This window comes from Scleropages formosus, chromosome 16 (genome assembly GCF_900964775.1).
Source record: "Scleropages formosus chromosome 16, fSclFor1.1, whole genome shotgun sequence".
Taxonomy (NCBI): Eukaryota; Metazoa; Chordata; class Actinopteri; order Osteoglossiformes; family Osteoglossidae; genus Scleropages; species Scleropages formosus.
Window position 1 is genome coordinate 2,587,396 of NC_041821.1, and position 23,087 is coordinate 2,610,482.

The following is a 23,087-nucleotide window of genomic DNA, read 5'->3' on the forward strand; positions in this document are numbered from 1 at the left end:
AGGGTTCGAGCAGCCTGACGGTGCGGACGGCCGCAGAGACCCACTGCTTCCTGCAAGGAGAGGCGCGGAGCAGGTGCGCTGCTGGGCCAGTTGGGCCGGGGTGGGGCGGGATGGGATGGGACGGGGCGGGGCAGGGCAGGACGGGACGGTGCTTGGTTTTCCTAAATCCAGCCCAAGGTGGGGTGCTGTACCGCACTGGCGTATTCATAGTCCCCCCGGCACCCCCCCAGCAGTGGGGCGCCGAGCGCGGCGGGACCTCAAAGCAGATTATTTAAGTTCTTCCCCTTTCTTTGGCTCCATTGTCAGCGAGTTGGTAAAAAAGGGGGAAAAAATTTAAAAGCGTCAGGAACAAAGGGGGTTAAAGGCGGGGCGGGGGGGGGGGGGGGTGTTTGGCCGGGGGGGGGGCAGGTCCGTAGCGGACGGACGAACGGACGGACCCCAGCGGTGGAGGGCGGGGCGGGTCGGACCAGAGCACCGCTGGTGCAGACGCTGGCGGCCGTCCGCAGCGTTGCGAAATCCCCGTGACCAATCCCCCCCCCCACCGACGACCCTGAATTCACGTTTAATCCCATTATCGTTTGGGGGGAACGCGTCCCCCCCCGGCGCAGGGCTCCCCGGTCCCCCGGGGCCTGTTGTCTTTTGAAATTGTCCGTTGGCCGTCCCCTCCGCACACGTCTGCTGCGGCGCTCGCCATTTCAGCGGGTCGCGAACCGTACTCCCACCGTGCCTCCTGTAGACCATTTGTGCTCACGGTCATTGAACGCTTTGGCAGCAGACGACGGACTGGGCGTTCTAAATTTAGACTAAATTAGAAATTAATGAAAAAATTTAATATAGCGTTCAAAACATACACACGATGGGTGAAGAACCAACACACACAAGAGAAAACAAGAAATTTTGGATCTGACCGCCCAAGAAACAGCAAACATGACCGCTGAAGAACCAACGTTCACACACGGTACAATTACATCGAGTTACAAAGACAAACTTTTCATTTGTGTTTGTCCTTTGACTTTGTAGCATCGTGGTCATCAATAATGTCTCCTCTGCGTGTTCCGGTCGCCGCGGTCAACTTGCCCGTTTTCACCTCTGGTGTTTTTCAGGTCAAAGTAATTTCTGTGCACCTGAACTCTGTGCTCCCGGCAGCTTCCTGGACCTCGTGCGGTCGTCTCTGGGCAGAGGCGGTGGGGGGCTCGGCTGGATCACCGCGTCGCAGCTGAGGAACGTTCTGGAGCAGCTGAAAGTGCGCTTGGAGAACCGCGAGTTTGTCAAGTTGTGGAGGCGGTGCGTCCAAAAGGCGTCACCGGGGAAACGCTGCTTATTGCTCATGGGGCCTTTTGCACCTTTTCACCTACACCTGTAACTGTACACCTGTAATTGTACACCAGTTAGTGTACACCTGTAACCGTACACTTCTCATTATACACCTGTTATTGTACACCTGTAATTATACACTTGTCAGTATACACCTGTAATTGTACACCAGTTAGTGTACGCCTATAATTGTACACTTCTTGTTATACACCAGTTATTGTACACCTATAATTATGCACCTGTCAGTATACACCTGTAATTGTACACCAGTTAGTGTACACCTATAATTGTACTCTTCTCATTATACACCTGTTATTGTACACCTGTAATTATACACTTGTCAGTATATACGGTGTAGCAAATGGTAGGTAACAAACTAGATTTACTTGAGACTTTCATGTCTGCAGCTATGTCTCCTCTCAATGTAATGCATAAATTGTACTTTTGCTGAGATGTATGTCGCTTTGGACAAAAGTGTCTGCTAAATGAATAAATGTAAATGTAAATTATACCCCCTTTAGTGTACACCTGTAATTGTCCACCTGTCACCGCACACCTGTTGTTCATCCGCGCTTCGGCTGTATGTCGGTTCTGTTGCCGTTGGCCAACATGCTGCTCTTTCAGATACGATGAGGACAGGCTGGGAGTCGTCCGGCTGGACGTGCTGCTGAAGAAACTGGGTCCGAGCTCCGGGGAGCAGCTCGGAGCGACTGCCGATGAAGACAAGGCGGGAAGTATGTGAAGAAGCCGTCGCGTCTGTACGATCGCGTGTTCCTGTGGGACAGACGTGATCGAGTTCTGAAGCAGAACATGTGTGTTGCTCTGTGGTACTGAGTTCATGGAAGTCACTAGAACTGATAATGCAAACAGGTCGCACTGCAGTACACACGTGTGGCCTGTAGAGGGCGGTGCTGTCCCAATCCTCAGCACCACCTTAGACCCATATTATGAGGTGGTCTTGTATTAAGAGTAATAAGACATTATTATTATTATTATTATTACTTAACAGTGTGAGGTTTTTACACTATGCTACTTACACTGATTTACCCATTTATAGTGCAGGGTAATTGTACTATATTATGTGTGATTCACACCTGGGTCATTCAGCTGGAAGGTGACGCCTCTGACCACAGCGCCCCCTGCTGCCCTTTCCCCAAATCTCAGACTATGCCCAGGAGTACTAAAAGAACTGTCACTCCCAGCATGCCTTGTTCTCACACCCTAGATCTGGGCCAGGCTTTCTATGAGGCAGAGGAGGAGCGCCAGGCTTCCATCGCCGTGGAGACGTGGCTGAAGGACAGGTTCAGAGAAGGTGTCCAGAAGATGAAGACTGAGTTTGACAAACTGGATCCTGAGAGCTCAGGAAAGGTGGGGCCCCGGGGGGGGGTTCAGGTGAAAGAGGCAGAGTCTCCAGGGTGGGGTTCAGGTAAATGCAGATATGTGACCAGAGGAGTTTGGGATGCTGAAGGACAGCTGACTCTGGACCAATAGACTGCTACGAATGTACCTCGTTAGTCTGTCTGCAATTAATTTCGTTCGAAACTCCAGAGTCTCTTTCAACACTAAGTCACAAGAAACGCCAAAACGAGTGCCCCTTGACTTATTTACAGTTTAAGATCTGCAAAAATCTTCCATATAGCTGTAATAATAAATACTTCAGATTATTCATTTGAGTATTTTTATTAAGATACCCTGAAATGGAAAGTGATTTAAAATGTAGATACATTATTTCCACAAACTCCTGCAAACAGCCTATAGACATGATGAGTGTTTCTCATTGTATCGTCGATCACCGACACCAGGGAACAGCAGACAGGAGCTGTAAACGCTGTGTAAGCGAGTTGAACTGAGGTGGTCCCACAATCCTCTTCTCTGAGTGCTCTTTACTGCCACCTGTTGGTGTGGTGTGTAAACACAGGTCATGTGCTAATATCAAGATTTTGGAAAACAGGGAAGAAAATGCAGTTAAAAATAAACGAAAAAAATGAAAAATGTTTGAATATTGCTGAATATTCGTAACTCAAGGAGCCCGGGTCTAGTTAGCAGCACAGGCGGCTGCGTTTGCCAGCCCTCCCGGGTCGTGACCCAGGACTCCCGCTGTGCTCCGCGCGGCCCAGGTGCGGCCCGACAGCTTCCTGAAGGTGCTGCACACGTTCGGCCTGCGCCTGAAGGCGAAGCACCTGAGGCTCTTCCTGGCCAGGTGTGGTCTGGAGGTTAGGAAGATGGGCATCGACTACCCAGAGTTCCTCAGGAGGTTTCAGGACCGTGGCGAGGAGGGTGTCCTGCACAGGATTCTGAGCAACCCGAAGCACAGGTGAGCCTCTCTGGGCATTTAAACTCTGCTTCACAGTTGACTTGTTAGTTAATTAGTTAGTCTTCACGCCTCTGGTTTCCGCCCATCCTCCAGGTTCCACCAGAGCGAGAGCGCGAGTCACATGACCTCCGTGAGTGCCGTGGAAGCCCACCTGACCCGGCTCTTCCAGTCCGAGTACCTGGCTCTCCTGGACATATTCCGGTGAGCATCCCACCGGGGTCCCGCCCCTTGGCGCAAGGCAGCCGGACCTGGGACCGGGAGATTGTAGGTTCAAATCCCAGAATAAACCCCGTGAACTCATTCCTGTAAACCCTGCTTGTTCCCCATTAGGAGACAAACGTGACTGTAAGCACAAACTGCACCCACCCGTACCCCGTAGCGCCCCCCTGTCCGCACTGCTGAGGGACCCATATGAAATACGAGAAGTGCTCGTGGTAAATACGATAAATATGATTTTCTCGCCTTCAGGAACCTGGACGAACTGGGCAAGAAGGTCGTGAGTCAGACGGAGTTCCGGGCCGCTCTGGAGAGCAGGTGACGCTCCCTCCGTCCTCTGTGGGTCGGGATCCTCATTCCACCCTTAAAATAGCAGCACGCGTTTGACTGCCAGGTTGTGGTCAATAAAAGCTCAGTCCTCCCTGCAAACCTACAACCATTAAACCACTGTGTGGTTTTTAAAGCTTTCCTTCCCAAGGGACTCAGGGTGTTGAGCTACTTACACTGGTTTACTTGGTTAGACAGCAGGGTCATTTTTACTGCAGTAAGTCAGGGTATGTATTTCGGTCCTGGGTACTGCAGCAGTGGTGAGACTTGAACCTAAAATCTTCTGGTTTGAAGGCAGCAGCTGTAACCAGTTTGAGACATTGCTTTGCAATGAAAGGACCTGGGTTCGAATCCCACTTCCTGCTGTAGTGCCTGTGATCGAGGTACTTTCCCTGAAGTCCATCCATCCATCCATCTTCCTCCGCTTATCCGGGACCGGGTCGCGGGGGCAGTAGTCCGAGCAGAGCCCCCCAGACTTCCCTCTCCTCGCACACCTCCTCCAGCTCCTCTGGGGGAACCCCAAGGCGTTCCCAGGCCAGCCGGGAGACATAGTCTCTCCAACGTGTCCTGGGTCTGCCCCGAGGCCTCCTCCCAGTGGGACAAGCCCGGAACACCTCCCCAGGGAGGCGTCCAGGAGGTATCCGGAACAGATGCCCGAGCCACCTCAACTGGCTCCTCTCGATGCGGAGGAGCAGCGGCTCTACTCCGAGCTCCTCCCGGGTGACTGAGCTCCTCACCCTATCCCTAAGCGTGCGCCCAGCCACTCTGCAGAGGAAACTCATTTCCGCCGCTTGTATCCGCAATTTCATTCTTTCGGTCATGATCAAAAGTTCATGACCATAGGTGAGGGTAGGAACGTAGATCGACCGGTAAATTGAGAGCTTTGCCTTACGACTCAGCTCCTTCTTCACCACAACAGAGCGGTACAATGACCACATTACTGCGGACGCCGCACCGATCCGTCTGTCAACCTGCCGCTCCATTTTTCCCTCACTCGTGAACAAGACCCCGAGATACTTAAACTCCTCCACTAGAGGGAGCAACTCCCCCCTAACCCGGAGGGGGCAATCCACCTTTTTCCGACTGAGAACCATGGCCTCGGATTTGGAGGTGCTGATTCTCATCCCCGCCGCTTCGCACTCGGCTGCAAACCTCTCCAGTGCACGCTGTAAGTCTTGATTCGATGAAGCCAACAGGACCACATCGTCCACGAAAAGCAGAGATGAGATCCTGCAGCCACCAAAACAGACACCCTCCATTCTCTGGCTGCACCTAGAAATTCTGTCCATGAAGATAATGAACAGAATCGGTGACAAAGGGCAGCCCTGGCGGAGTCCAACATGCACCGGGAACAGGTCTGACTTACTGCCGGCAATGCGAACCAAGCTCCTGCTCCGGTCATACAGGGAACGAACAGCCCGTAGCAACGAGCCCCGAACCCCATAATCCCAAAGTACCCCCCATAGGATGCCACGAGGGACACGGTCGAATGCCTTCTCCAGGTCCACAAAACACATATGGACTGGTTGGGCAAACTCCCACGAACCCTCCAACACCCTAGTGAGGGTATAGAGCTGGTCCAGTGTTCCACGGCCAGGGCGAAAACCGCATTGCTCCTCCTGGATCCGAGGTTCGACTATCGGTCGGATTCTCCTCTCCAGTACTCCGGCATAGACTTTCCCAGGGAGGCTAAGGAGTGTGATCCCCCTATAGTTGGAACACAGTCTCCGGTTCCCCTTCTTAAAATGAGTAACCACCCCGGTCTGCCAGTCCAGAGGCACGGTTCCTGAGCTCCACGCAATGCTGCAGAAGCGTGTCAGCCAAGATAGCCCCACAACATCCAGACACTTGAGAAACTCGGGGCGGATCTCATCCACCCCCGGAGCCTTGCCACCGAGGAGTTTTTTGACTACCTCAGCAACTTCAGCCAGGGTAATGGACGAGTCCCCCTCCAAGTCCCCAGCCTCAGCTTCCTCTACGGAAGGCGTGTCGGAGGGATTGAGGAGATCCTCAAAGTACTCCTTCCACCGCCCGAGGACATCCTCAGCTGAGGTCAGCAGCGCACCACTTCCACTGTAAACAGTGTTGGCGGAACACCGCTTCCCCCTTTTGAGTCGCCGGACGGTTTGCCAGAATCTCTTTGAGGCCGACCGAAAGTCTTCCTCCATGGCCTCACCAAACTCCTCCCAGGCCCGAGTTTTTGCCGCGGCGACTGCCAGAGCCGCGTTCCGTTTGGCCCGTCGGTACCCGTTAGCTGCTTCAGGGGTCCCATGAGCCAGCCAGGTCTGATAGAACTCCTTCTTCAGCTTGACGGCATCCCTTACCTCCGGTGTCCACCACCGTGTTCGGGGATTGCTGCCGTGACAGGCGCCGGAGACTTTATGGCCGCAGCTCCGAACCGCCCCCCTGACAATGGAGGTGTGGAACATAGTCCATTCGGACTCAATGTCCCCAGTCTCCCTCGGGCCCTGGTTGAAGCTCTGTCGGAGGTGGGAGTTGAAGACCTCTCTGACAGGGGCCTCCGCCAAACGTTCCCAACAGACCCTCACTATGCGTTTGGGCCTGCCAGGTCTGTCCAGCTTTTTCCTCCGCCATCGAATCCAACTCACCACCAGGTGGTGATCAGTTGACAGCTCAGCCCCTCTCTTCACCCGAGTGTCCAAGACATATGGCCGAAGGTCAGAAGAAACGACTACAAAGTCGATCATCGACCTCCAACCTAGGGTGTCCTGGTGCCAAGTGCACTGATGGACACCCTTATGCATGAACATGGTGTTTGTTATGGACAAACCGTGACTAGCACAGAAATCTAATAACAACTCACCGCTCGGGTTCAGATCAGGGAGGCCGTTCCTCCCAATCACGCCCCTCCAGGTGTCACTGTCGCTGCCCACGTGAGCATTAAAGTCACCCAGTAGAACGACAGAGTCCCCAGTGGGAGCGCTTTCCAGCACGCCCCCCAGGGACTCCAAAAAGCCCGGGTACTCTACACTGCCGCTAGGCGCATAAGCACAAACGACAGTGAGAGACCGTCCCCTCCGCGAACCGCCACCTTAACGTGGTGGAGGGGTTTGAGTGCCTGAATGATCTCAGGAGCTATGTTGCCTGGGACTATATGCCCCAGGTAGGGTCTCCCAAGGCACACAGGTCCTGGGTGACAGATGAGACAAAGCGCGGTTCAAACCCCCTAATGACTATTAAATCAAGGTTCTCGTTTACCCCGCCCGGTATGGGGTCACCGGGGGCCCACCCTGGAGCCAGGCCTGGGGGGGGGGCTCGCACGCGAGCGCCTGGTGGCCAGGTCTATGCCCACGGGGCCTGGCCGGGCTCAGCCCGAAGCCAAGACGCGGAGCCGCTCTTCGGTGGGCTCACCACCTGCCGGAGAGGCCGTAAGGGGCCGGTGCGTTGTGATTTGGACGGTGGTCGGGGCCAAGTGCCCGGCCGACCCAAACCTCGGGCGCCAACTCTGGCTTTTGGGACTTGGAATGTCACTTCACTGGCGTGGAAGGAGCCTGAGCTAGTGCAGAAGGTTGAGAGATACCGTCTAGATATAGTCGGGCTCACTTCCGCTCACAGCTTGAGTTCTGGAACCACTCTTCTCGACCAAGGGTGGACTCTCCACTATTCTGGCGTTGCCCAGGGTGAGAGGTGGCGGGCGGGTGTGGGCTTATTAATAGCCCCCCCAGTTCAGCCGCCATGTGTTGGAGTCTATCCCGGTGAACGAGAGGGTCGTCTCCCTGCGCCTTCGGCTCAGGGAACGGTCTCTCACTGTCGTTACTTTCCCTGAAGTGACTGTGCTGTACATATGGGTAAATCAGTGTAAGTGGCTCAGTGTACAAACCTCAGTGTGTCAGTCTCTTTGGAGGAATATAAAAGTAACTTTTCATATAGTCTGCTGCATTGCTACTGATCTTGTGTGCGTGCGTGTGTGTGTGTGTGTGTGTGTGTGTGTGTGTGTGTGTGTGTGTGTGTCGGGCCCTAATCCCCTGATTGAGAGGTAAGCCCAAGTGTCACTCTCAGTGTGACGGTCAGCGAGGGCCTGGTTGACCCTTGACCGTGCTGTGTGTGGCAGCGTCCCTTCGGCTGCGTGACGGGGGGTCAATGGGCAGCGTATGCTGACAGCACTGTGGTCGACCCCCACGGCCCCTGCTGTCCTCACTCCGACCTCCCTCCCGCATCCCCACCACCAGGTTCCGGCTGGAGATGAGCGACGCTCAGTTTGAACAGCTGCTGGACATCCTGCCGCTGGACGCTGACGGGAACGTGCAGTACCTGCTCTTCATGGCCGCCTTCGACACGCGGTAAACCCCCCCCGCCTCGGCACTCGCACCCTGGTCTACAATTTCATACCACCAGTTCAGGCTGCGTGCTGATGTGTACATGTGAGTGGTATTCTGACTCCACTTCTAGTCTCCTTTGTCCCACCTCCACCCCCTGTTAAGGTTTGAGCCACACACACACACACACACACACACACACACACACACACACACACACACACACACACACACACACACACACTGTTCTGCGCTCCTGTTTTATGTAAAGCTTGTGAGGAACAGGCAGCACATTTGGATGTGGGTTCAAATCCCCCTCGGTCTGTACAGAGTGTGTAGTGCTTTCCTCCAGGTGTCTGTGTGTGTGTGTGTGTGACACACTCGCTGAACATGTTGTTTACACACCTGTGGGATTTTGGGGGGGGTTATTCCAGGCACCACCTTTGCTCATCTGGGGGGTGAACTCGCACACTGACTGTCTACTTAGCTGTCAGGAGTACGGTGCTGCAGTGTCAAGGTCCTGGGTTCGAGGTTCTGCTGCAGCGCCCTTCATGGAGGGACTTAGCTTCAAGTGACTCAGCAGGAATTACCCTGCTGTATAAATGGGTAAATCGGTGTAAAGTTGGTTCTCTAATAGTGTACGTCTTGCACGGACCGCAGCTGGACCTCATAGCATCTCACACAACACCCGTCATTAGCACATCTCTCATCTACAGTGTTCTACAGGAGTATCTTTAAGTGAGATGCCCCCACCTGCACCCCCACCCCCCATCAAGTCAGACTCTACACTGAAACTGTGCACCGGGCAGGAGGAGCAGCGAAGCCCCATCACTGTGCCATGTGCATGTGGTGTGACAAAGGGGTGGGGTTTAAGTCCCAGTGAAACCCCGGCACAACCAACAGCAGCGTGAACTCGCCCAGACGTAATGAATCTTAAACTGTTTCAGTAACAACTCCCAGGCATGCGCTCGCAGTGTGTGTGTGTGTGTGTGTGTGTGTGTGTGTGTGTGTGTGTGTGTGTGTGTGTGTGTGGGTGTGCATGTTTGCCTGTGTGTCTGTGTTTGCCAGTGTGTGTGTACGAGCACGGGGGTAACTCTGCCTCCGTATGCATAGGGGATAAAGACCTAGAAAAGCAGGCTGCCTCCGTTGACAGGTGACAAGGGTTACATTCAATGGGGATTTTGTAGAACCAACAGGGAGGACTGCCCCGCCACCGGGGGGGGGGGGCTCGACACACAGAAAGAGCACTCTATGTGGGGGGGGGGCAAAGCAGAGGCCCTGCGAGGACACAGTGGACTTAGCATCCCGCTCCTCAAACTGCTCTGCTGAAAGGGCTGGTGGTGGGGGGGGTTCTGGACTCTTTCCCCCCCACCCCCCCACTTTGACATGTTAGTCAGACGGCGCTGAGCTGTCGTGGGAGGTCGTGCTCAAAAACACCTACAACTTAAACAGACCATTTCATTTTGCTGCGCTTCGCATCTCTGCCTCCTTTTCGATGTGGACCTCTGGGCGAACAGGAAATGACCCCCTGGGGTCACAGGGAATCATGGGAGTCGGGTCGCGGCGCTCGGCGTCACGCGAGCAACGCAGCAGGAGGAGCGGCGGTTAGAGCCGCTGCCTGGCAGCGCAAAGACCCGGGTTCGAAACCCACCGCTTGCTGTAGTCTCCTTCATCCCTGAGGTATTTTCCCCGAAGTGATACGGTAAATGACCCTGCTGCATAGACGGTAAATCAGCGTAAGCAGCGCAGTGCACGAAGCTCCCCGTGTCACTTACGTTGAGGAAAAGTGTCAGACAGATGAATAAATAATAAGTGAGGCTACAAGCAACGCTCAATGAGCAGCAGAGGATTAAATGAAAAGGTTCACTGGACCGCAGGAGGCAAACGGAGCCGTTGGCAGCAACCGGGTTCAAACGTGTCTCCATTCTGGGGGGTTTCGGAGCGTTTGGGGTTCAAACCTCACGCCGCGGGGGGTCTCGTCCGCGGGGAGCATTTAAGGAGACAAACGGGGGCCGTGCCCACCTCCGAGCGGGGCTCGCCGCCCGTTGGAACATTCTCGTTAGAACCACTGCACGCCCGCCGCGGAAAGGGGAGGGGACTCTCGCTCTCGTCCCGGTGCCTGTGTGGTCTCGCCGAAGACGCCCGGGGGTCTCCCAGCTCCGCCCGGGGGTGGGTGGGCAGGATAACTGTGGGAACCGCGGGAGGGTCGTCTTCGGCTGATCCGGCTCGCACCGCCCGCGGTCCCCCCCCCCCCGTCATTGTTATTCATGGGCTCATAGGGGCGGAGAGAAGGGCGTCTGGGGAGCCGGGGGGGGGCGCGGTCGAGGCCGCGGGGCGAAGGTAACGCCGCGGAGGTGCCGCGAGCAGAAGTCGGCCGCCGTCTCGGACCGTCCCGGCAACAATGGCGGCAGTGTTGTCGAGGGCCGCGTCCGGGACGTCGGGGACATTCTTGCCGTGTGAGAAGAACCAGTAGTGGGAGGGTTCAGCGCCTGGATTAACATCTCATTAATAGCAGCCCTGACTCCTGTTCAAAGGGCTACTTGTGTAATGTTGCCTTGTGGATGGAGCCTAATCCGCTCAAGCGCAGCTGTAGAGGCGCGAGGGGAGAATCCCGACTTCCACAGGCCCGCGGGGATCAGCCCCTTGGAAAACAGTTACAAACAACAGTCAGAGCAAAGCTGCCCCCCCACGGCCCCCCCACGGCCCCGCTCGCCCTCCGCCACCAGCACCGCCAGCAGGAAAACGCGGCCCGGCGCAGAGAAAGAAACGCGCGTTTCCCCGACCCCCCACCCCTCTGTGTCCAGTCCTGGCCTCGGTCCCCCCCATTCATCGGGGCCTTCCTGGGCGCACCCCCCCACCCCCAGAGACGGTGGGCCAGATTAGAGGACAACAATACAGTTTTAAATGTAAAAATGTGCATCTAGTTATTCCTCCTTTCAGGCGACCTCCCGCCCCCTGTTTGGACAGAGAGAATGGGTGAGGCCCCCCCCCCCCTCGCTCTAAGCCAAGGCCCTCGGCTTGTTCTCGGGTTTTGTGCCTCCGCCGCGGGGGTCAGCGCACATCTTGTCCGAGTTAAAGTTGTGTTTAACCAAAAAACCAAACAGCCCGCTCCCAATCCTCCGCCGACCGCGCCGCCAAGCAGCCGCCCTGCTGCCGACGCGACGGACACACGTGCGGTTTCTGCTTTTTTGCGTGTGTGGTCCTGCTTCGGCGCCGAGTCCAACGCGCCCGAGGCCAAGGCTGTCCGCTCAGCTCGCCGCGTCACGGCCGCGATACGCGGTCGCCGCACGGCCTGCTGGTGTGTCCGGCGGTAAAAACCGCAGTAGACCGAGGAACAAGTGTAGACGTGCAGGTCACGGCACCAAAGAGCCGTCGTGGAAAACTTAAATCTGTTAAATTCGTCAAACTGATGCTTTGTACTTTGGCTCAAGTAAATTCGAGGATGACTACTTATACTTGAGTCATTCTTGACGCTAACAGTACTTTTACCGGAGTACGTTTATTCATGTGTTCACTTAGCAGATGCTTTTCTCCAGAGCGACGTACATCTCACAGAAAACACAATTTGTGCATTTGATGCATTTGGTGCATTTGCAGGCTATAACCAGGGTCTTGATTGATCCGGGCAGCTATAGGAAGCCAGTGCAGAGAAACGAGTAGAATGCTTCGGCAAGTCAAACACAACTCGGGCAGCAGCAGCGTTCTGTATCGGCTGTAGAGGTTTCATGCCAGTAGCGGGAAGGCCACGCGAGAGAGCTGCAGTATCCAGATGGGATGTCAGCATGGCCTGTAGTTAGGCAGAGTCGGTTGTGAGGTAAGGACGGATCCTGCGGGTGTTATGCAGGACGTATCCGCAGGTCCGGGTTGCGGCTTCGGTGTGCTGAGAGAAAGATAGTCACGATAGACTCGAGTCTCTCAGACTCTTAGCCGAGGAGGTCGGCAAAATGAGCGAGTTGTCCAGTTTGATCAAGAGAACGTGCGAGGAAGACGGGCCAGCTGGGAGGTGTAGGATCTCTGTTTTGGAGAGGTTGAGTTGGAGGCGACGATCAGACATCCGTGCGGAGATGTTCGACAGGCAGGCAGCAATGCACGCGGAAATGTCCGATGCTCGAGGTGGACAGGAGAGGAAGAGCTGCGTATCATCAGCGTAGCGGTGGCATTTTAATCCATAGTAGTCAATGACAGGGCCAAGGGAGGAGAAGTAGATCGAGAAGAGCAGAGGGCCCAGTACCAAGCCCTGCAGGACACCAGTTGAAAGAGGCAGAGAAGAAGAATGGGAGCCCAGTCAGACCACTTGATAGAATCTGTCAGATAGGTGGGACTCGAACCACCTTAGTGCCGTTCCTTTGATCCCAAGCTCACTAAGAGAGGAGAGTAGAATCCGGTGGTTGATGCTGTCGAACGCTGCAGACAGATCGAGGAGGATGAGGACTGACGAGAGGGAGGCAGCTCTGGCCGACTGGAGAGCATCAGACACTCCCAGGAGCGCCGTTTCCGTGGAGTGACCAACTTTGAATCCAGACTGATATCCATCGAGGAGATGGTTCAGGTGAGGAACTCAGAAAGTTGATCGCAGGCCGCTCAGCGCTGATTCTGACTTCTCTTCTCACCTGTGGTCTCCAGTTTGCAGCACTTCTCTTTTTTCAGGAGGTGAAGTTTTACACTTTCCTGCATTTAAGACGATGCTCAGTGTACTTTTCCATCTGGGATTACAGTTGCCTGGAGCTTCGCAGCCAAGCACCTCTGAGGTTGTTCAGCCCCAGTTTTGGTTTTACAAGGCTCTAAATTCAAAAGGAAAATGCTTTGAATTTACATTTACATCTATTTGTTCAGGGGCGTGGTGGTGCGGTGGGTTTGGCCAGGACTTGCTCTGCAGGGGATCTGGGGTTCGAGTCCCGCTTGGGGTGCCTTGTCACAGACTGGCATCCCATCCTGGGTGTGTCCCCTCCCCCTCCAGCCTTGTGCCCCGTATTGCCGGGTTAAGCTCCTGTTCACGACGAGCGGTTTCAGACTGCGTGTGTGTATTTGTTTACAGACTCTTTTCTCCAAAGCGACGTACATCTCAGCGAAAATACAATGTTTTCATTACATTAGCAGAAATTAGATGCAGACGCGTGATTCTTAAGTGCGGTTACTTTGTTTCTTTCCACCATATGAACCAACATTCATCACACGAGTAGCTGCGCAAAACTTTATCCGAATGTCGGCTGAGGAAAGCGCTTTTTACATAACTGTGAGTGTAATTTAGTTTTTAACTGTGTCCGATTTCTTCATAAGCATTATTATAGTCTAGATGCTGAGTGGAGGCTGTTAGAGCTACCAGCTCACACACAATGGACACAGGCTCAAATCCCACCTCCTGCTGCCGTGCCCTCGATCAAGGTGTTTATAGGTAAACGGTGTAAAACCTGTGCCGGGTGAGACAGCTGTCAGCATGTGTCACTCTACTGCGAGCATCCCGGTGGAGCATCCTCGGAGGCACGCCGCAGCGCTGCTCCCACTGTGTGTGATTGCTGCCGTGACCTCTCCTCAGCGGCGAGGAAACGCACACTACCTCAGTTGTTTCCACCGAAGTGAGCGGAGAACAGAAAGACGCCGACACACCAGCGCGGTCCCTCCCCCACGCGCTCGTTTTGTTTGTCTCTTTGTGCTTTTGCGTATTGTGATCTGAGGGGCGGAGCTCGGTGGCGCGGGGGGCGGAGCTCGGTGGCGCGAGGGGCGGGGCGGGCCGTGGCCTCCCGACTTTCCGCTCGCTCACCTTCCGCCCTCGGCCCGTCGACGGTTCCGACGGAGACCGGCGCCGCCTCATGGTCCCACGGCAGTCTTGTCAGTCCACCTCACGTCTCGTCCTTGTGATCCCTTTTTCCGGGCTCCACTGAGGCGTCGCTCCATTGGGGGGCACCCCCACCCCCAGCCGATTCCCACCGCCGCACCCAGCGCCTCTTTTCTACCGCCAGTTTCTCCAGGAACGCCTCCTTTCACTGGAGAACTGACCAGTAAATGGTTGCAGTTGACGGAGGTGCTCCTTCTCCCCCACCTCACACCCCACACCCTCCACCCCCCACCCCACGGCACCCCACACTGTCCCCTCACCTACACTGACCCCGTTGGTCCCACTTTTACAGTATAAATCTGTACGTTTTAAAGTATCAATATTTCAACACTTGGTGCCATTACCGGGGATGGAGGGGCAGTTGGGGGGGCTGTGGCATCACCAACAAAGGTGGTCCGTCGCCAGTGGGGGGGGGGGGGTCGCCTGTTGACCGACGCCCCGTCCCAGCTGGGCCGCGCTGTCCCACACAGGGGCCCTGCTGAGTGGAGCAGTGCCAGGTCAGCGGGATCAGCGCCGCCGGGGCCCCTCAAACGGTAAATCCTCCGGAGAGGACCCCCCCCCCCGCAGAGTACCGACCAGTCAGAGTGCAGGGCACAAAGTCAGGCCCATGGGGTCGACTCTGTGACACGGGCGGGATTCTTAACCTCTTCCTACTGGGAAAAGCCCCAGTCCGACAGCTCTCTCTCTCGCTTAAAACCCCTTGCGAGAAAAAGACCGGCGACAAACTGGAGCAACCGCAGCCCCATGGTCACGTGCCTCGAACGAAGAAGTCGTGACCGGATGACCGACGAGGCTCCGGCTCTGCCCGTCGGCAAACCCTGACTCTGGCCGCACGGGGTTCCAGAGGGGTTCGAGGAGCGCCCCGCACTCGGGGGGCCTTCCTGCTCTCTGTGGGGGGCGCTCCAGCGAGCACTGACACGGGGCCGACCCGCAAAGGATCCGGACCGCTCTCCTTTCTCCTGCGGCTAATCAGGGATTATTCCACATGTTGCCATTAGCATTCATTTGCTAATTCCCTTTTTTCTCGTCCCTTTTGGGGAAATGGGCCGGGTGCGAGCCGCGCGCTCGCCGGATGAATGTTAAACTGTCCTCGGCGGCGCTGCGCTTCCGTCCCTCACGCTGCGCTTGGACACCCGGGAGCGGGTTCGAGGCCAGCTGGAGCGCTCTGCCGTGCGGCGGCTGCTGTCGCTGGCGTTGGACGCGGTTCATCCGTCAGACCGTCGCTCGGCTAAGACAAAAAGAGTCAACAAGTCCTTTCTCCCGCACGCACACACACACAAAATCGCGGCCGCTGACCCCACTGGAGGGAGGCGCTCGTTCAGCAGGTCGGACCGAGTCCTCGAATGCCGTTCCACCGTCGGACTCGTTTTTCCATCATTTTCGTGCCGCTGCTCTTCGCCGACCTCGCAGGCGACCTTTAAAACCCTCAGTCCTCCTCCTCGGACCTTCGTGGCCCTCGCTCTCCAAAGGGCTCAGAAGTGGCTCCTGCCCCCCCGGGGACAAAGGCGCAGGGCTGCCGGCCAGCACCCCCCCAGCCCCCCTCCCGCTGCCCAGCCAAGCGCACGCGGAGCCCATTAGCGACACCTTTTTGTGTGCGGTCCTTTCGGAGCATCTCGCAGGGTTGACTGCTATGTCAGCGTTGTCAGGTGCCCGGTCCCTTTGGCTCCACCCCCTCAGTATCGCTCGCTGCTCCATTCTCTCTGTTGTCAGCTCCTGTGTGTACGCCATTCGTCACTCAAGCGTGTATGTGAGTTTTTTTTCTTTTTTTTTTGGTTTCCTGGGCCTCAAACCCTCACCCTGGCACCCGGTCAGTTCCAAGAAGCGTCCACACTTCCTCTCGTTTGAAAAGCGACTTCCTGTTTACTCTTGAGGGGGGCGCGGTAGCGCAGTGGGTTTGACCGCAGTCCTGCTCTCCGGTGGGTCTGGGGTTCGAGTCCCACTTGGGATGCCTTGCGCCGGACTGGCGTCCCGTCCTGGGTGTGTCCCCTCCCCCTCCGGCCTTACGCCCTGTGTTGCCGGGTTAGGCTCCGGTTCCCTGCGACCCTGTATGGGACAAGTGGTTCTGAAGATGTGTGTGTGTGTTTACTCCTGAATATTTACAGCTTTGTTTATGTGATACAGAAATGCTGATGACTGACAGCCGGTCTCCGGTTTTTTGTGGAATTGCAGGGGAGCAGCTCCCAGTCTGTTCGAACCCCGACTGGCGGAAGGCGGCTATCCGTCCAACCGTGGCCCCGAGGGTCGAGACCTGGGAGCGGAGCGGGCTGAACCGGGCCGAGAGAGGAGCACGGGCCAGGTAAAGTGGGTGTGAGTCGTACCGCATAGCGGAGCACAAGTGTTGGATCTACTGCTTAGTGATATTTTGATGACCAGGTAAGAGCTCCACCCAATGCTGAGCGCCCTTGAACGCAAATGGGCGCCGAACCTGTCTGCTGCTGTTACAGATCGGTTCTGCGCGTTTCTCTCTTTCCGCATGTTCAGCTGTTCGAGATCATCAAGGGCCTGGTGAGGAAGGACTTCCCAGCCGTGCAGGCGGCCTACGAGCAGCTGGACGAGAGGAACACCCGGCGGATGACGCAGGAAGACGTGTTTCGGCTGCTGAAGAGGCGAGTCTGCGGAGCCTCTGCTCACATTCCCGAGAGCGTCTGTAGCGCCCCGTGAATTCCGGTCCACAGCAATTACTGTAAAAACTCTGGTTAAATGCCGTGGAGTCCCCTCTTGCTGACCACATAGAGCGTTTCCAGAAAGTTCCATCCTTCACTCATGAGCTTAGTGTTAAAGGAGTGCGTCCACTGTCACTGTGATTGAGTCCATCTATCTGGTTAGTTCTCCTCCAACTTTTCCCATCATCACCATCTTTTCGAGACAATCAGACCTTCTCACCAAAGTGCGATGAGCTCAGACTCATCCTTTGCGCTTCCACTGAGAGTTTGGAAACGTATATTAGGGGAACAAACGTTCACTGAGCTCTTCTGCGTATGCTCCACAGAGGTTGTTCAGCGATGACTGAATGGTGTCTGTAGGACTGATGACTGTGTAACATCCCTGAGTCACTCAAAACTGCTTGAGTGAACAAGGGTACGAGGGACCTGTTATCGCTGTTCATTGGGGATGTTCATAGGTGCAGTTGAGACTGAATGTGTTAAAAACATCATCCACTGACAGCAGGGGTGGGTCCTGTACGAGGGGTTTTGGAGCTACATCATGAGGTCACTGCTGGAACTCACAGTAACACTTGAGAAATTTAAAAAGCAATAAATGCAAATGAATTTAAACTGCAGCCATACAGTGATGTAGTCACAGCTGCACTTTGATCTTTTAAATATTGTCAACGGGACATTTTTAATTAGTGCAATTTGTTTAATTTGCTTCTTTGCTGTTTGTTGAACTAGATTCATAAAGCTCAGTCGAGGGGGAAAATCACCAAATTATTACTAGGTTCTTATTATTATTATTATTATTATTATTATTATACGGGGGCACGGTGGCGCAGTGGGTTGGACCGGGTCCTGCTCTCCAGTAGGTCTGGAGTTTGAATCCTGCTTGGGGTGCCTTGCGATGGACTGGCGTCCCGTCCTGGGTGTGTCCCCCTCCCCCCTCCAGCCTTATGCCCTGTGTTTCTGGGTTATGCTCCAGCTCCCCACGACCCCCTATGGGACAAGTGGTTCAGATTATGTGTGTGTGATTATTATTATTTTTTTTTTTTTTTTTTTCTTCAGAAATCCCACATGCCACCAAACTACATCCAATAAAATTTGAAAAAGAATACAGACATCCCTCAATTTATGGACTCCCTCAGTCTCTTGGCTTTTAATACTTGGTTTTTGATTTATGGGACAAAAAAATCTGTATAATGAAATTTATTGAAAGCATGTCCAAAAAAATTGAAAGTCCTGTGTTGCAGCAATGACACGGAAGTGCAGACGTGTACTGTAGTTTGTGCATCTCCATCCAGGTTTCTCTGTTTCATGGTGTCTGAGTCCTGTGAGAGTGTTGCTCTAAGACAGTGAGGCATTATGGGAAGTCTATGGAGTTTCACAGGTGTGTCTGTTGGACATATTTGGTGTGTTATTTAATTGAACGATTGCAGAGACAGCAGAGCAGTTAGCAGGAAAAGTTTTGCTGCTGTGTTTTTTTTGGGTATTTATGAAGATTTAGCATCAGTGAGCAGTTTGAGAAAGTTGTTCGCAATAAACACAACATGCTCAGTGGGTCCGTGCTTGGGTTGCTGCGGAATCAGGACAGCAAAGGTAACAGGTGTAATGCATTTTTGCATTATTTTCTGAGATGTACATCACTTTGGAGAAAAACATCTGCTAAATAACAAGTATAATTTTAGATATAAGTGTTTTATCTTGTGCTGAAATGACAAGTTGATCGTTATATAGGTGTTTTACCGCATTCTAGTGATCTTTTGGAAACTTTGTGTGGGGTTTTCTGATGGGCTGGGAACACGTTATTATTTTTCACATTTGAAATAATAAGAAAAAGCCTTTTAAATGCAAAATACTGATATCTGCACTGCTTTCAGGAACGGATTAATGAAGTAAATTGAGGGATGCCTGTAATTTACATCTGTTTAAGCAATAATGGTTTTAGATACAGCAATAAAGGTGCTGATCCTGAATCAGCGTTATTGGTGCGGGAACCTGGAGCTGCCGTATTGACGGTGACACGGGGAGGAGCGTCGGCACACAGGTTCCCCTTGTGTATTTTACTAGCGCGCCCAATCTCTTCACGTACACTTAGCGGGTGTCAGAAATGATCGCCGACAGCGACACAGGTACCTGCTGAGCGGTGCAGGTAACACAGGTAACAAAGGTAACGGAGCGGGCGCCGGCCAGGTCCAACCTGTGACGATCCCGTTTTTTGTTTGCGAGACAATGGCATCGGAAAAGCGGGTCCTCCTCTTGGCAAAGGACGCCTTAATTGTGCAAGTTAACAAGCCCCGTCTCCTTTCCCACGATTAACAAAGCGTTTACTGTGCTTCCGCGACTTCTTCCGCGCCGCGCCTCGCCGGCCTCCCTGCACGCCTATTTGCGTGTTCCCATGCTTCGTCGTCGCCTGTCCCGCGAGCTCCCAGCATGCACCGCGCCAGGCCCGTGCTGGAGGCGGCGGCGGCGGCGGCTGCGGCGGCGGCCGCGTCACAGCTGAAAGCACGTCATCGCATCGGAACACCACAAAAAAAGAGCCCGGGCGGGGCAGGGCGGGGGGCACAAACACGCGGGAAGTCGGGGTGATAAATGAGAGAAAAAACAAAACGCAGAGTATATCACTCGTTCTTTCACAAGGTCTTCTGTTGACCCTTTTCTCCCATTTATTCCGCTTTATCTCTCTATTCATTTCTGGCTCGAATATTTTGGTCGTTGCCCTAAATAGGGCTCCTGGCTGAATGGGACATCGCCGCCGATTTGCATAATCGGGCCGCCGAGCTGGTTTTCAGGCCCCGGGAAGCACATCAGGTCCGTGCCAAGCCCAGGAAGGTAAGCCCCCGGCAGGAAAGCATCCAAAAGATTAGTGACACTAACAGGCTTAATCATGCCAGTTGACGGAGGTTTCCCGCCACACCGCGCGCCGCGCACACACCCGTGCCTCTTAGGCCCTCGGCCCTTCTGCCGTGAGGCTTCAGACTCTTGTCTCTCTCGTGTGACCGGTGCGTCCCCCTCCGGTTTTTTTCCCCCACAGCCCTCGGGCGGCTCCGTGAAGCTCTCCGAGGGGCGTCGCGCGTGAGCGAGATGCTCTGCTGGCAGGTACTTGTGTCTGCACTGGGTGGGTGGGGGGGGGCAGCTCCTCACACTCTTTGCGGGACCCCGGTACGGCATCCCCGTCCCGAGAGCCGGCGCGCTGCTCCAGGACGTCGCCGCACCATCTCTGCGTCCTCGCTCTCTCTCCCGGGTGCGTTTGTCATGCCTGTTCCGCTTGCGCGCCGCAGTCTGGACGCGCGATTCCCACCGACGGGAAGCTGCTGTTTCTTACGGCCCGGATCGCGTGCCAAGTTTTCTTTGGCTATTGTCGTTGCCGTAGAGGGGGCGGAGGGAGCCCCGGAGTCGGCCCGCCCCCCTCCTGTGAGATTTCGGGTTCGTCTTCTGCTTACGGCCCCCCTGCCGCCCCCGCAGGTTCCGCATCCGCCCGGAAGTGAGCCGGGGCGAGGTGCGCAGGCTCTGGGCGACGCTCCTCACGAACCAGGACAAGACGCTCGACTTCCTACAGTTCGTCAGGCACTTTGGCCACTCGCCCAAGTCGGCCTGTTTCCCCAACGCCAAGGTGTGTCCCCCCAGGACGGGGGACGAGGACCGCCGGAAGCGCTCCCGAAGGCTCAACTGCGTCTCGGACATACTGGTGGACGCCGTGCGGGCCAAGGTAGGGCGGCCTCCTCGGGGTGGCGGGGTCGGGGGGGTGGGCGCGGGGGTGGGGCGCCGTCGGGGTTCTCACAGCTTCCTTTCTCAGGGTGATTAAAGACGAGCCTGCGTGGGATGGCACGGTGACAGACCCCGGGGGTGCGTCTCTGCGTGTGGGGGGTGTTTTCTCCCCCAGCGTTCTCACATAGCGTGTACTGTGCGCTGCGTGCTTCTCCGCGACACTCAACCGTCTCTCCAGCCGGACCCTGACCTCCTCGCCGAACCGGCGACCGCCGACATTAGCGGTCCTCCCCGAAGCCGCGCACACGCGTTCACATTCGCTGTGGGCTGTTGGGGATGAGAACACACGCTGTTTCCACGAGCCCCTGTTTGAAGGTCTGGTATAAAACAGGTTGGTTTGTGGTTATCTGAGGGTCATGGCGGTCAGGTGTCACAGCACTGGTTGGGTTTCATTACATTCCATTTATTTATTTAGCAGACACTTTTCTCCAAAGCGACTTCCAGTGAACACGATGTAGTGTTTTCAGCCCACACGCCTTATTCACCAGGGTAACTTACCCTGCTAGATACACTACTTACAATGGGTCAATCATCCAGACATCAGTGGAACACAATCTCTGTGTCGCTCACACACTTCGGGTGAACATGAACAGCGTGTCTTTGGACTGTGGGAGGAAACCAGAGCACCCGGAGGAAACCCACGCAGAAATGGGGAAAACATGCAAACTCAACAAGACCAAGTGGGGATCGAACCCACGTCCTCTCGCACCACCCAGGTGCTGTGAGGCACTTGCTGTGCCACCGTGCCGCTCTCATTAACTGTTCATCGTTCTCCCTGGGTGCCGACCTGTAGGACAGACTCTCTCGGTCTCCATCTTGACCCCTCTTTCCGCAGGTGGAGCTTCTTTGCCACCAGCTCTGGGCGGAGTTTCGGGAGCTGGACCCGTACGGAACGGGGTTCGTGAGCCAGGAGGAGTTCAAGCGCATACTGACGCACCTCTGCACTCATCTCAATGAGTATGAGTGCGTCGCCCTGGGGAGGAAGTTTGACATCAACGCCGATGGACGGTGAGTGAGAGTCGACACCGGGGACCGAACCTGAAGGCGCAGCTTGTGTAGTTCCGCACAGGGGACGAGGGCCAGGAGGACCAATGGAGTCCTGAGGACGAAAGGTCTTAGGTTGAGGACTGGGAGTCTCGATGTGCAGTGGATGGGATCCAGCGGGCCAGCGCCAGCCAGTCTGAGAACTTATTGACTGCAGCATGCGTGCATCCTCAGGTTCTTGGGTAAAGAAGTATCCCTCGGTGATCCTGGGGGTCATTCGAGTGTCTGTGATTGGAGAGTGGCAGGGGTTCAAATGGTGAGAATGACCAAACAGAGTTTGAGGGTGGGGGCACAACCATATGACTCATAATGGTAGTGTGTGTGTGTGTGTGTGTGTGTGTGTGTGTGTGTGTGTGTGTGTGTGTGAATGGAGACGTCACACCGCTCCCTCTCTCCACAGCGTGTCTTATGTGCAGTTTCTCAAGCCCTTCGCCTCAAGGGGCCGGAAGCGGATGCATAAATCCAATGTGGCCGCCATCCTGGAGTCGTACCGCGCCTGGGAGGAGCCGCTGGCGGAGGGGGGCCTGCAGGGCCTCGGGCTGAGGGGGAAGGTAGGAGGGAAACACACACACTTCACAAGAGTGGTTAGAGCTGTCCCTTGTATTCAAAGGACCCGGGTTCAAATTTCCCCTCCTGATCAAGCCTTGATCAAGGTGTTCACCCTGAAGCGATACGGTAAAAATTACCCTGCTTATAATGGGTAGATCAGTGCAAATGATGCCGAGGCGCCAGTGTTGACTGGGTTCTGGTGCCCTCTCAGTTCCAGGGGGAAGGCCGTGCCCTGCGCAGAGCCTTCCGGAAGCTCGACAGCTCCGGCACCGGGCTCCTGCCGCCCGCCGAGTTCCGAGCCGTCCTCAAGCTGCGCGGCGCCACCCTGGACGACGAGACGATGGGTCGCGTCCTGGAGCGCTACAGCCTAAGGGGGGGCGGCTCCGTCGACTACGGGAAGTTCCTGCTGGAGGTGTGCGGGCAGCCCCCCCGCAGCCGTCCCGACGCCGACTCCCCGGGTCAGAGGTTCAAGAGTGCACAGGGGGCGGCCCCTCCCTGATGGGTTGTCGACAGGGTTGCTTTTCGAGCAGAAATGGGTTAAATTTACAGGGAAATTCGGATTTCAGGGTTTGCGCAGCTCGCTGAAGACGAGTCGCCAGACGCGTGTGGAAAACATGAGGATCAGATGAAATCACAGATAAATAATAATAAATGTGGTAGTAAGTGTGCGTTCACCCTGATTTACTCGTGTCTCTCTCACCTTAAGCTTTGACTCGTACCTGAGACTCGCTGTCCCTCCTTTCCTTACTTATTATCAGAGGGACTCAACCCTCCACGAATGAGCTGCTTTGTAT

The 23,087-nt window shown here is 55.2% G+C and overlaps 1 protein-coding gene across 1 annotated transcript; it reads left to right on the forward strand.

The window, feature by feature from the left end:
- Window positions 1-1,212: 1,212 nt before the first annotated feature.
- Window positions 1,213-22,957, forward strand: LOC108924392 (EF-hand calcium-binding domain-containing protein 6). Its single transcript, XM_029259282.1, has 14 exons — window positions 1,213-1,284; window positions 1,939-2,048; window positions 2,540-2,682; window positions 3,432-3,628; window positions 3,722-3,829; window positions 4,097-4,162; window positions 8,362-8,472; window positions 16,451-16,577; window positions 16,763-16,924; window positions 19,661-19,764; window positions 20,398-20,641; window positions 21,536-21,708; window positions 22,145-22,295; window positions 22,505-22,957. Exons 3-14 carry the CDS (start codon window positions 2,638-2,640, stop codon window positions 22,790-22,792), a joined length of 1,776 nt encoding a protein of 591 aa, XP_029115115.1. The 5' UTR covers window positions 1,213-1,284; window positions 1,939-2,048; window positions 2,540-2,637; the 3' UTR covers window positions 22,793-22,957.
- Window positions 22,958-23,087: the final 130 nt, after the last annotated feature.